Source organism: Lepisosteus platostomus, chromosome 14 (assembly GCF_059453375.1).
Source record: "Lepisosteus platostomus isolate fLepPlt1 chromosome 14, fLepPlt1.hap1, whole genome shotgun sequence".
NCBI classification, from domain to species: domain Eukaryota; kingdom Metazoa; phylum Chordata; class Actinopteri; order Semionotiformes; family Lepisosteidae; genus Lepisosteus; species Lepisosteus platostomus.
The window spans coordinates 15,335,059-15,350,060 of NC_142624.1; the positions used below are offsets into that span (position 1 = coordinate 15,335,059).

The window sequence follows — 15,002 nt, forward strand, 5'->3', positions numbered from 1 at the left end:
ATAAAAACGCTATAAAATAATGTGACACAGTACAGCACAGTACAACAATACTGACCATGACTTTAGAAGCATAAATTACCTTACACTCAATTTAAACACAAGCTGTCTTTCTGTATGAACCTCTAAGCTGGTTCATACAGAAAATGTAGAAATGCATTAGCCTGATCATGATTAAAAAACACATAATTAAACACGCGTTTGCGATTTAAATCAGAACACGATTTAAATCAATATAAATGTTTATATTGTAACGCATACTGTCCAGCCTCCATTTCTCTATAAAAATTTACTGTTGCACACACACACACAATAGAAGCAGGAACCGCTGTCAGAAGGGAAGATATATTCAAAATATCGCAAATATCGATCATGTTGCGATATTTTGAAATATAAAAGTCAATTGATTGTCCATAATATCGCTTACCTATTTTTTCGAAGAAATGTTTGTTAAAAGAAAAGTCCAGCACCAGCTGGATTCGAACACACAACCTGCCAGTTGGTAGTCACGCACCTAGACCAGTAGGCTACAAGACAGCTCGCATGATCAGGTAGGCGAAACAGCCTTACACAGTCCTGCCGCAGTACACGGATATAATCATACCGTTATTAAATTCTTTAGATCGCGATTCCATATTATATTCCCTTTTAATCAAATTCTAAAAGTATGCTTGTTGACTCCGGTATCACGTTAGTTAAAGACTTCGAAGCTTACAATGTTTAGGGAGAAATGGAATACCGGTGTGTATTTTTCCTTGTGATATTTTAAGCTCTAGTTGAATGATAGGTGTCGCATTTTAAATCATTTTCGTAGCTAGAAATTATGAAACGCCCTGTTAAAAGCAAGGAAGTTTTTATGCCCCGTTGAAGTAAAACAAAATGCCTGACAAAGTATGGCTTGGACAGATTCCAAGTGCTTGTACAAATGTGCTAAAGAAATTATACTTTGAGTATACAGCTTGTCCAAAGTCATCCATTATTAATACTATTAGTAATATCTTCAGTAAAGGCTTTGATGCATAAATATTTCTGATAAAGGTAGGTTGTGTACTTCTGTCCAACTGAGCAATCTTGCTTTCATAATATATACCAACATTTTAATGACTGATGATTAACATGCTGTAATACACAGTTCAAAATTAAAGGCTCAAATGCTGTACATGAGAGGTTAAGCTCCCCCTGGCGGTTTTACAAGGCGACGCCAGATAGTTAGTCACGTGACACGCGTGACACGCGTGACACCGCGTGATACTGTGACACGCCCACCGGGGTATGCCGCGAAATACCTCACCCATTTTGAATGGCTGCATCTGTAGGTTGTGTACTTTTGGCCAACTGAGCAATCTTGCTTTCATAAAATATACCAACTTTTTAATGACTGATGATTAACATGCTGTAATACACAGTTTAAATTTAAAAGCTCAAATGCTGTACATGAGAGGTTAAGCTTTATTGGCTCCTCCTGGCGGTTTTACAAGGTGATGCCGGATACATTCCGGCATGACGTCAAATGACGCGATATACCGCTTGATACTGCCTTTTGATGCGACACGCCCACCGGGGTATACTGCGAAATATCCCCCCCATTTTGAATGGCTGCATCTGTATACTGTACACAGAGGAAAGTGCAGGGTGCAAGATTTAAGATTAAGATTTGTAGGTAAGCGGATGTGTGTGAGATAAGAATCTACCATTCTCCCGAACTATTTTTAATTATTTACAGTACATGTCCCTACTTTTTAGGAATAGACTTTGAGGAAAAAAATACTTTTTGCCTTTTACAAATAGCTTCAAAGCTCAGGCTCATTGTTCCTTTCCTCACATAAAATCATTACCCACCAACCATATGGACTGCTACAGAGAATTATTTAATGAAAACAATGTAAAATTACAGTACACAATATTGTATTTTTAAGGGAGTATATATTATCAAAATATTACTGATTGCTAGCTCAGACACTAGCACTGAGTACTAATAATATTACAAAATACTTTAATGCCGCATTTAATATATATCCTCTAACCTCCTTTTTATTGCTTACCCACATAAACTCCATAAACTGTCAACTGACTGGTTTGCCCAGTTTTGAATTCTATCTTAATGTTTATTTATTTTCTTTTATAGTTTTCTTTTATAGTTAGAAAATGTCTTTTCTAACATTAATAACTCACTAATGTTAGTTCCTGATATATTGTATAATATTATAAGACATATACCTAAATGTTAACTGAAAACTTTTTTCTGTTAATTATAGCTGTGGAAAGGGATTTACTATTTACATTTAATTTAGTTTGATGAAGTGATAACACTTATATAGCGCTTTTCTGGACACGCCACTCAAAGCACTTTACAGGTAATGGGGACTCCCCTCCCCCACCACCAATGTGCAGCCTCCACCTGGATGATGCGACGGTACCAATAGTGCGCCAGAACACTCACCACACATCAGCTATTAGTGGGGAGGAGAGCAGAGTAATGAAGCCAATTCATAAAAGGGGATTATTAGGAGGCCATGATTGGTAAGGGTTACACCCCTGCTCTTTTCGAGAAACACCCTGGTATTTTTAATGACCACAGAGAGTCAGGACCTCAGTTTTATGTTTCATGTTTCATCTGAAGGACGGCACCTGTTTACAGTATAGTGTCCCCATCACTATACTGGGGCATTAGGACCCACATGGACCGCAGGGTGAGTGCCCACTGCTGGCCCCACTAACACCTCTTCCAGCAGCAACCTTTGTTTTTCCCAGGAGGTCTCCCATCCAGGTACTGACTAGGCTCACACCTGCTTAGCTTCAGTGGGTTGCCAGTTGTGAGTTGCAGGGTGATATGGCTGCTGACAATAACTCATATAACTCAGTATATGAGTTATTCTGAGGCTTTCTTTCCTTCACCTGTGAAGACAAAAATTGTACCATTTTAGTGGAGCAGAAAGACATTTGCTTTTAGAAGTGTTTGATTTGGCTCCTTGGCCCTAAAAAGGGTGAACAGCAGTAGTAGTTGAGGGATTTTGCTTAGGAATGTTATAGGCATGGTGTTGCCATGCTGTAACCAGTCAGCTCCACTAGAGGACAATATTTATTTGCTCCAGTGTTGTTCTAAAGCCATCAATGTTGTGAATTTGAGATAATACTCTTTGATAATTTACATATTCAAAATACTGCAGAGTTTCACATTCAAATGGGAGTCTATATAAAAAGAAAACCACTTTATAATCCACTAGTATCGCATAGGCAGTCCTATGCATTGGAAACCTCCATCTGAATATCAAATAAGGAAGCAATCCATAATTAAAAAATAATCTCATTAGCAGTAGTAGGTGCCCAAATTATGCTGAATTGAACACAGCAGAATCGTCATTTGGCAAAACAAAATGAGGTAGGCAAGGAATATACTGGTTTAAAATATTATACTAATGTTAAAGTCCTCAACACAAAGAATACCGTATAATCACATTTGGGCATTCCCAAACCATTTGTATGTGGCCATAGACACAAGAGTGTCGTCAGTGGTTCAGGATTAGGATTCTTTAAGTAAATTGAATAGTATCCCCAAATTCAGTCATAGTTAAGTGACAGCAGTGTAACTTTGGTTGGGTTATACAGTAGTTATTGCAGACAAGCAGATTTCTATTGCATAGCAGCATGATTTATTTCAAGGTTTTGTGAGTTTGTTACTTTACTATGAATAAATTAGTGAAAACTGATGTGTGAAGGTAAAATATTATTAAACATAATGTAATACTTGCTTCATTAGTACAGTTTCCACGTAACTTCTGAATCCTGTAAAAGACGAAACATCTGTGCAGTTTCATCTGATAATCTATTTTGCACAGGAAAACTCATGTTGTGTCTTTATACTGTATATTGTACAGCATTCTCAATGTTTTCAGTACAAAAATGATTTATGTATAACTTTGAAAAATGAAACAAATTTTAATATACTTGGATGAAGGTATCAACCAAATTAATGACAATATAATAAGACAAGAGTAACAGATGCAAAAAGAAAAAAACAATATTATGTAATTATTAGTATATAATATGTTATTTGGAAATGATTGACCTACACAAACTCATTTTCCTTTACCTTTTTAATCTGTGTCCCTTGTTCTTCATTATGTCAAAATTAGCTTTTTTTTCTTCTGTACTTTTTCAGTCTGATGTGATCCACCAGAGCGTATTTGAGTTGATACACACAGATGATCGAGCCATGTTCCGTCGCCAGCTCCACTTTGCTCTGAACCCAAGCCAGTATGACAATGAACAGAACAGTGAAGGTGGGTTTTGTGGTTCCTCTCTGAAAACCCTTTAGAATAATTCTAGCAATGAGCACAACCTAAGGAAAATAAAGTATAAAGTGACAAATGGATATTTGCTTAGAAATAGTATTTTCATGTTGATAAATTAAATTTACTGTATATTGAAATCAAGTATGGCTCATGTGTTAGTTAGGCAAATAACATTCCAGGATGCTTGTGGTCATATATAAAAGTGCTAGTGCTAGCATTTGGCAGGAGCTTCAGTGACCAAGCTCAGTTTGGAAACGTTTCTTAATTAAGCATTGGTGTCTAAAGTGATAACAGCATTAAACTGAGTGGGCAACAGTGACGCAAGTATATACTCTACAGTTTTGATATCCATGCATTAATTCCAAGTACAAAGTAAAACAGGCAAGCAACTACAGATCCTTAAAAGCATTGCATGCATCTAAAAATTGGGCAAAGATTTGAAAGCATTTAAAAAAGCAAAAGCTTAAGGGCTATAGCGATATTCCTCAACATAGGAATACATACACATTTTGTGCTAATTTTTGTCATACTATTCTTAAAGAAGAACTAACACCTGCAGTTAAAGAAAAGGTTTTTGTATGATCTCTTCTGGAACTGAGCAAATCATCCTCTCACCTCGTCTATTGTATCAGTACAAGTTTCAAAACTTGCCTCCCAGTTTCCAGTTCTATCTGCCCCTCTTGTTATACTGTAAATGCGCCTTTTTAAGGATTCAGGCAATTTTACTGCAGATCTTTCAATTCAAAGGCTCAGTCCAGGGGATGGCCAAATTAGGCCCTTGGACATAGAGGAAAAACTATATACAAACATATGAAAAATATGAAATAATGTAGATCAGTATAAAAAAGGACAATACCAATTAAAGTGGTATTAAGTAATTATATTTAAAATTAGTAATTAAACATTCCCTCACTCTTCTCACCAGTGATAGTTCACCATACTTTTAAAAAATGAGAGACTGAGAAATATACGATGAAAGGCCTTACATCATTTGTAATTTTGTTGCTTGTCCTATTGAATTTTTTAGAATTGATGTACTTTCTATTATACCAGGAATATTAATGCAAAATGTATCAAAATTCTAAAGTGAAATATAACCAATTCTCCTTTAAGTTTTCACTCTGGATGAAAGTGGACAAATTGCACAGTAATGAATAGCTTGTGCAATTATTCAATTTACAGCCCTGTTCTTTTGTTCTTCTGGCAACTTTTGACATTGTAAATTCAATGCCTTTTCATATCCTTTTTGCAGTCATGCAAAATAGCAGCAGTGCTGGTATTTCCAACAATATTGTGACCTATGACCCCCAGCACATTCCTCCTGAGAACTCATCTTTCCTTGAGAGGAGCTTTTGCTGCCGTTTGCGCTGTCTCCTCGACAACTCCTCAGGATTTCTGGTAAGTTTCTGGTTATGAAGAGACTGCTATCTCTGGAACATCCTGATAATCAAATGGTGAACATTTAGGAGTATACTTAATAAACATTAATAATCAGCACTATATAATCAGAAGAAAACATTGACATTTAAGGTCTCAGTCTATTTATACATATTTAATAATCAGCAGGGGAAACAAGGTTTTCCTTAGGCCTGTGTCATTGTGTTGTTATTTAAACTATTAATATTGCCCTTTGTGTTTTAGGTAGTACTAGTGATGATAAGCACCTAGTTTGCAGTCTTGGACATAATGTTGCACATACAATGTAAATAATTTAAAAAGAAATCACAACAAATGCAAATAAAATTCACAAATACACAATTTTTTGTATTTTAATTAAGAATTATCACACAGAATTAATGTCTGTGTACTACAGTATAGGCTCATACACCCCCAATACCAAATGAGGAGAATTTCAGTACTATAGAGTATAAAAGACACATTATTCATATTTGACATTACAGTATGTATTCTGGTGCTGCTTTCTTCAACCAAACTATTGCTGTTCCCTTTTTATTTTATGTTGAAATATTTGAATGCTTTGTCTCCTTTTAAAACTGTTGTTAACTCCTTAATTCACTGGTTTATTCAATCTTGTGCCCTAAATTCTGTTTCATCTGACCAAAAACTTTAAAGAGATGCTGGTGTAATGTTTAGTATTACATTCACTGACCAAAATATTAGGAACCTCTAGACAAATTAAAAAGACTCTTTGTGGTAGGCAATGTCTGGTTTGCTTGAGGAGTATGAGGCATCAACTTATCCTCAATTAAAATTAAAGTACTGTTAAAAACTAGTAAAACCGGTGGACCATGTAGGCAATTTCAGTCATCATTAGCCTTATTAAAATCTTATGTGAAGCTGATCCTACCAGAAGAATGGGATGGGATTGGGTTGCAAATATTTCAAAATCTTGCAAATTACATGCCAGCTCATGCTGTTCTTACTAATCGAGAAGATTTGCAAATTAAAAAAAATGTAATTGTTTCTGTAATCTGTACATATCTTATATGATCCTACATTTTGTGTGATCTATAAAATAAATTTACATTGTGGCTGATATAAGATTCAAACTAAACCATTTCATGAAAACTTCAGCTACAGTGACATTCAAAAATAATCCCTCTAGTAGATTGAATTTAATGTGCTGGTTTGCCATGTAATGTGTAGTTGCAAACTTGCTGTACTTTTCTAATCACTACGACTACTTTTGCATTTAGGCTCTTAACTTCCAGGGACGATTGAAATATCTCCATGGTCAAAATAAGATGTCAGAAGATGGTACCATGATGCATTCTCAGCTGGCCCTCTTTGCCATTGCCACGCCTGTTCAGCCACCATCCATACTGGAGATCAGAACCAAGACATTCATCTTTCAAACAAAGCACAAGCTAGACTTTACCCCAATGGGATGCGACACAAGGTAAATGATATTTAGCTCATAGATCCTAGTCTGTAAATTAGAATTCCTGTTCTGTTATCTGGAGAAACAGTTTTCATCGTCACACAAGGGAGAGACAATGTATCATTGATTTTCTCCATTATGAATAAATCATAGATGTAAGGACCTTAATTTTAAGCATTGAGCATTTTCTAAAATGTGCATCCTGTGATAAACAAAAGCAAAATCAAAACAACAAAAAGCACTAAATGAGGTACTCCTTTACTTGAAGAGATGTGGGAGTATGAAACAGGCTACCCAGCCATATTGTGGAAGCTGATTCCTTGATACATTAGTGTCTTTTAAAAAAAGGGCTGGATGATCAATTAGCACCTAACTATGAAACAGGCTAGATGAATTGAATGCTCTCCTCTTGTTTGTAACATATGAAGCACATATTTATACCTCCTGTATTGTGTGTCAGACAAACATTTCTTAACTACTGATATTATAATCCACATCATTGCAGGATTTCTGCAAACAGAGTAATAACACAGATGGTATAAGTCTTGATATAGAATTTATCATTCTGATGTTAGTATATGACATAGTCATATGAAGTTTATAACTTAAGTCAGTATCTGGAAATTTACTTATGAGCTACAGTAATAGCAGCAAACAACTTAGCATCTGCACCTTGAATGTTGAAACTCACATTACATATTAAACAATGTATAAAATATAAAAATATTTTGACAGATTGCTTTAAAAATATATTTTAAAATGTTATTACCAATGCTGTATTTCAGAGGTTTGTATTGATCCCAAGAATAATCCTTTCATTGTTTCCTACTTACAGAGGAAAAGTTGTTTTGGGATACAGTGAAGTAGAACTCTGCATGAAAGGAACTGGCTATCAGTTTATTCATGCAGCAGATATGATGTACTGCGCAGACAACCATGTGAGAAGTGAGTGAAGCTATAATTTACCATCATGAATACATACCATATATAAATCTGCCATTATAAGCTATCTGAAAGCTATCTTGTCATCTATATACTGTACAGTAGATACACAAAAATGATTTATAAATTTTGATAAAGCAGTATCCATACTCTGCTAGTTTGCTGAAAATGTGGCTAATGGTAAGACGCATACATGTTGGCATGGTGGTATTGTGGCACATTGCTGCCTCACAGCACTGGGGCCCTGGGTTCAATTCCTGGGGTGCTATCTGTGTGGAGTTTGTATGGTCTATTTGTGTATGTGAATTTGGTTTGGGTGCCCCAGATTCCTCCCACAATCCAAAGACATGCTGGTAGGTTAATTGGCTTCTGTGAAATTGACCCTGGAGAGATTGTATATGCTTGTGTGCCTTACAATAGACTGACTTTGCATCTAAGGTTTATCCTGCCCGTGGCATTATGCAGGTCATGTTTAGTGTGGAGGCGGAACCCTTGTCTAAGGGTGATGAGTTGCCTTGACAACCACGGCTGAGGCAGTGCATTTTGGATGAGCCATAGCTGTGGGTTATTTAAGAACGCACTATACACTTCACTGGTTGGACCAGCAAGCAGGTCCTGAGTCAGTTGTAGGTGAGAGAGAATGCAGGAGCCTATCTGTCCTATATGAGAGTGGTGGGTCGAAGCAGGACCAAAGCGGGTATAAGACGCTGTTGGTGTGACTATAGCTAAGAGTGTGTCTAACTGGAGAGAAAGAGAAGACATATTCAGGGCTGCAGTTAACACCCTAAGGGGAGAGTTTTAGAGCGACAGTCCCGGAAGGGATTGTGGAGAGAGCGTAAGGCCATCTTTTGTTTTCTCCTGCCTGCCGTGAGTATTCACTGGGACAGGCTGAGTCTTTATTCTCTTGCCCCAACGTGAGTATTCACTGGGACAGGCTGAGTCTTTATTCTCTTGCCCCAACGTGAGTATTCACTGGGACAGGCTGAGTCTTTATTCTCTTGCCCCACCATTAGTAGTCACTGGGACAGGCTGAGTCTCTAGGCCTCACTCTTTTTTATTCCCATCAGGACTTCACTGTTCAAACTGGCTGTTTTTAGTCTTGTCTGGATTCAGTGGTTCAAAGCAGTGTTTTTGTTTTTTCTTTTCTTTTTCTAGTCCAGTCTGGACCCCGCTGTCACAAGCAGCTGTGTTTCTACTGTAGTCTAGACCCAACTGTAAAGCAGCTCTTTTTCTTTTTTTTAAACCTTCCAGATGGGGCATCACCTTTTACCACGGCCACAGCTCTTTTAAACCTACATTGTTACGCTTCCTTGCTGCACCCAGTGCTTCCCAGGATAGGCTCTGGGCCACTCTGATCCTCAATTGGATAAGAGGTTTTTGAAAGTGGTGTGATGATGTGATGAAACTTTACTTCATTTGGTTTCTTCTAGTGTCATAAAAATATCTGGGATAAAATACATTTCTACTGTATATTAAAACATTTTTAATTTGTATACAGAAGATGTGATATATTGTATATATATATCTTCTCTGTGTTAATTGCAGTGATCAAAACAGGAGAAAGTGGGCTTACAGTCTTTAGACTCCTAACCAAGCATTGTGGCTGGATATGGGTCCAAGCAAATGCAAGACTTGTATACAAAGGAGGAAGGCCTGATTTCATTGTTGCAAGACAGAGAGCCTTGGCGTGAGTATCTGCTTTTAATACTGTGACAATATATATTTTAGCCAATAACAAAAATGGGTTGTTTTATATAATCTAAGGCTGCAGGGAGTCAAAAATAATATATATATATACTCTATATACACGTACTTATAATAATAATATACTAATAATAATAATAATTGCTTCCACTTACTGTATATAGCGCTTTTCAGGACACTCCACTCAATGCGCTTTACAGGTAATTGGGACTCCCTTCCACCACTACCAATGTGCACCATCCACCTGGATGATGCGACTGCGGCCATAGTGTGCCAGAACACTCACCACACATCAGCTATTAGTGGGGAGGAGAACAGAGTAATGAAGCCAATTCATAGATGGGAATTATTATTAGGATGCCATGATTGATAAAGGCCAATAGGAAATTTGGCCAGGACACTGGAGTAACACCCCTACATGTATGTACTTGTGTTACAAGGATTCTTGAATTTTCTGAAATGTATAATTTGAGTGGTGTTTTACATTATTATAGAAGAATTCTACAATAGTACCATCAGTTCTTTTTTTTCTAATCATAATGACCAACATCATTCTAAAACATGCCACAATGCATTGCATTCCATTATGTTTTTCAGAAATGAAGAGGGTGAAGAGCACTTCCGCCAGCGGAAGCTGCAGTTGCCCTTTCATTTTGCCACTGGAGAAGCCGTCCTATATGACACCAGTCCCTCTTTGGATGACTTCATAGGATCCAGTAAAGCGCCTAAAATCAGGAAGACATCTGATCAGAAGCCACTGGATCCTGATTCCCTTCTTGGAGCCATGCTTAAACAAGACCAGTCAATATATGTGTCACATGCAGCCTCTGAGCCACAGTATTCCCTTGATAAAGCTTTTACGGACAGTCACTCAGTTGTTAAAATTCAAGGTGACCTTAACACATGGCAACAAGGAAACCCTGAACATAGTGCCTTTAAGCAGGAAAATAGCACATTGGCCATGATTGATACCTTAGAACAGCTCATTAATGACAGCAACCTTTGTAACACTCTGCAAAAGTTGGATGTGGATGAGCTAGGTCTGAAAGATTGGGAGAATGCCCTACTGAAGATGGACATCAACAGTGATATGTCCATCGAGCTGAATGACATCCTTACTAACGACATTTTCTCATATGTGGAAGATGCCTTGTTTAAGGAAAGGGACATGGTTGCAAGTCCTGGGTCTGACCAGCACAATTCTGAACAAACTGTATTGCCAAACGGTTTTGCAGCCAATCAGTTAGGTAACCAGAATGCCTTTGTCAGTGTACAACAAAACCTTTTTGATAATGACTCTCAAAGCAGTTCCTTGTCACGGGGTAAGAACCAGCAAAGTTTCTATCCTCAAAGGTTTCCCACTACAGAAATACACAATTCCCTGCTGATAGATCAGCAAAAGTTCAATCATCAAACTCAATTACTTCCAAATAGCCAAGGAGTTTCTCACAGTCAACCCAATTATGTTGGAATGGGAGCACAAAGTTTGGTAGGATCAATAGAAGGAGCAGGAGACTTAAAAAATGTTGATCCTCAGATCCCTATGGAATTACATGCTTCCTCACAGATTCAGCAAAGAATTAATCTTACGCAAACTGGTGATCTTCCCAATCAATGCAGTTCTCTTGGATTGCCTGAACACAGCTCTCAAAGCACCTTGGTCCAAAACTATCTGACTTTTAACCAAGCATTGACGAGATCATGCATGCAAAATGCCCAGATTGGACATGAGTCACAGAATTTGTCCAGCCCCAATCAGCATCAGTTGAAAAACATGGATATAAATACCCAACACCGATTAAGGGCAGCTTCTCAGGCCAGTGCTGGTCAGGCTTATCCTAACTCACTTGCTTTGTCTGCTCAAGGATCACTTCAACCTACATCACAAGCCCAGCAAATGGTAGACTCACAGCAGACAATTTTAGGCCAACCAAATCATATGGCCTCAAGTCAGAATAAACAGTGGGTTCCTTCCATTCCTAACACTAATTTTGCACAGAGTGTGCTACAGACATGCCCATTGTCTAAGAAAGAGCTGCTCTTAAAACCACCTACAACTTCCCAACTCCATGGTCATTTCTCAGTTCAGACCCAAAACAATTCGACTCTAAGAACACAGCCATGGCAGCAGAAACAACGGCCACAGCAGCAACAGCAAATACCACCGGTGATGCAAAATGGCCAGCACTATCCCACAGAGCCGCTGCCAGAAAGACAAACTACATCACACCTGCCTAGCTGTTATAGCACAGCCCAGGAACACCAGTGCAATACCCTTGGAAGCAAGGTGTTACCTCAGAATTCCCAAAATTGCAGGGTTGGTTTTGGACCTCAAACAGCAAATAATATCTACAGGTCCCCTCAGGGGCTGATGGTTAATCCTATAACCCCATCAAACAGTTGCATGTTTGAAAACAGCTCATCAGTCCCATTACATGGGATGCAACTGAGCAACACAGGACTTTCTGCCTCTATGGCTTTGTGCCAGAAGTTAAAGCCATCCCCCAACCAAAGCCCCCCACAGGCATCTTGCTATTTCCAAAGAAATGCCAGCCAGCACATTGTTGGAACATCTGTGATTCCTCAAGAAGACATAAGCATCAGTCCTTTGTCATGCCAGGTTCAATCAGATTTCATTCCTGAGAGCCTGTTATCACATCAATTTGTGAACTGCAATGGACAGACTCAGGTATTTAAATAAGCATGTTCAAAATAAATTTAGTGTATTTATATCTGCCTGTGAGCATTTCTTCTTTTTAATGTAAAGTGTGTACTCTTTTCATAGTTTTAGTTTATCTGATTTCTCATCCAGGTTATGTACTGTAGAAAAGTTTGTGGGCAAAATATTCAGTTTTGATCTCAGTGTTGATGAATCTTCAATTTGTTGATACTTTCTGAGTGAAACTCAGATATTACGAATTACACACAGAGTCTAAGGCCCAGTTGAATAGAAAGACCAGTCGCAGCAAACAATATACTGTAATTTATACTTGTGTAGCAACAATTCTCAAATTAAACATCCTATGTGCAACGAAAAAGTACATGAATGAAATAATCAACAAAATACTGTTGAAATGTTGTTATACCTTAGCAAAATAAGCACTGTGATTTTTTTATATATATAGAGGTAGGTGACTTGAGATAAGCTAGACATGTGTAACCTACTACACTATTCCAGTCCTTGTTTTGCTGAGCACGAACATAAGTATTTTGGAAAATGTCCAACTCTGTCTCAATACAACCACAACCTGACAGCATTGATGAAGCTGAAGACAGGAAAGCAAATCTGTTTTCCTCTGATGAGGAGATGAAAATGGATTTATAAGTGTGACTGTTCATAAGAACAGAACAGTTAAAAAATAAAAATACTTTTATTCAGAGTAATACAACAAAAATAAAAAAAGATTTCAAAGCTTAAACAAAATAAAATGTAAGAATTAATAGAAACTAGGAGAACATTTCAAAACATTAAAAATTAGAAGGGGATATTAAGTTATATCATAACTCAACAAAAGGCTGTAATCATGCAGATATACTGTACTGTAGTTATTGTACTTGATCAATGTATTTTAGCATAAGAACATGAGATATACTGTATACTGTATGTATAGTAGAGATATCCATATCATGACTTGTTAGAAAATGTGAGATTTATGTTTTAGACATTGAACATCTTTGAGATTACATTTCAAATACTTCAGACAAGGGTAATTTCTTAATTTGGAACGATTTTTTAAGTATTCATTATTAATGTTTTCTTTTCATTTTTTGTAGATCCGTCCAGTTGAAGAGAACGGATCTTGTTCTTTTCCACCAGTCCCAAATGGAAAAACATTTTTCTGAGAACAGTTAAATGAACTTCTATGATTTCTAAAGGGATTTCTTTTTCTAGCGGCATTGCAAGTAGAAAAGAAATTGAACGCATGCTCATCTGAGTCCAAAGATCACAGCCACATGTCCTTGCAGGTGCCTTCAAAATATTAATTTTTCATACTTCACTTTTAACATGAAAGATTTCTGTGACATTAAAAACTGCACAGGACATGAATCCTGCTGAACCCCGACAAAGGGAATACAAAGGATCATTCTTTGGAAATGTCAATCAGCAGCAAAACAATTAGCTTCTGATGTTCCTGATGCACATTTATGAGGGTGAAAAGAATTTGGAAATGTTTATTGAAAGGACCAAGCCCTGAATGGATCTTGGTGTTTGTTATTTTCAACCCCCACCCACAAAATTCGAGACAAGGATTATTATTATTATGGAGCTAAACATTTTGGTCAGAGGGAGATTTACAGTATAGCTGAAGAAATAAGTAAAATGACTGTCATTCCACAGCCATGTCCTGAAATTCACTGATGAGATTCTTGGGAATGTAGCTGAGTTAACTGAAATACTGGCCATGACAGTAAGTATCATATAATCCAAAATCTAGGAATAAAGTATACTCTTGTAGCTTTGTAGAGGGTTTATCTTTTAAGTATTGGATGTTTTTAGGTATTGGCTTTATTTAATTTTTAGTACTATAGATAGGGTAAAATATAATACAGAATTGTTGAATTGATGGCATAATTGGCATATTGTTTTAGTTAAGAGACCAAAGAGTACTCAATTGTCTATAAAAGGGTGGTGAAACTCTACTCTAACCCTAACCCTCTACTAAATTTTAGCTTAATTGAGACAATTTTATTATTATAAATACAAGTTTTTGTATGTATTTTAATATAAAGAGGCCTAAAGATGTTCTAGCTGATCCTAATTTCACTATCAAAGTCAGACATGGAAGTAAACAACAATTATTAATTTGAAGACCATGTCTCCTATCCCCTCAGAAAATAAGTAGTTAAGCAGAAGAGCATATCCTCCATCCCATCTGAGGTTTGTGTCCTGTGACATAACATCCCACACAGCATGTGATTGTGATTGATGACAGAAGGCAACAACAGTTGAAACTAGTAAAAGGAAAAAATACATATATTCATGAAGTCTTTCTTAATTATTGGACGTATTATAAGTAATTTGATTAGACCCTAATTTATAGCCTCTACAGTGCATTTGCTTTACAGTGATGTAAATAAAAAATGTAAGTAAAATGACTTGCCATGAAAAGATATGTGTCCTAAAGAGCTACATAAAAACAATCCACAGAAAATGTCTGCTAAGGCTCCTTGCTATCTAAATGGCTTTTAAATGTTCTTTTTTAATATTATATTATAAAAAATGT

At 36.9% G+C, this 15,002-nt stretch overlaps 1 protein-coding gene across 4 annotated transcripts in view; it reads left to right on the forward strand.

The window, feature by feature from the left end:
- ahr2 (aryl hydrocarbon receptor 2) overlaps positions 1-14,753 on the forward strand; it is a 171,935-nt gene extending 157,182 nt beyond the window's left edge. For all 4 annotated transcript variants that reach the window (XM_088607198.1, XM_088607196.1, XM_088607200.1 and 1 more), the window contains 7 exons: positions 4,157-4,277; positions 5,542-5,687; positions 6,947-7,149; positions 7,967-8,076; positions 9,619-9,760; positions 10,375-12,466; positions 13,552-14,753. In XM_088607198.1, the coding sequence (XP_088463324.1) occupies positions 4,157-4,277; positions 5,542-5,687; positions 6,947-7,149; positions 7,967-8,076; positions 9,619-9,760; positions 10,375-12,466; positions 13,552-13,620 (2,883 nt within the window). In that variant the 3' untranslated portion in view covers positions 13,621-14,753. The remainder of the gene's footprint in view (positions 1-4,156; positions 4,278-5,541; positions 5,688-6,946; positions 7,150-7,966; positions 8,077-9,618; positions 9,761-10,374; positions 12,467-13,551) is intronic.
- The last annotated feature ends 249 nt before the right edge of the window (positions 14,754-15,002 follow it).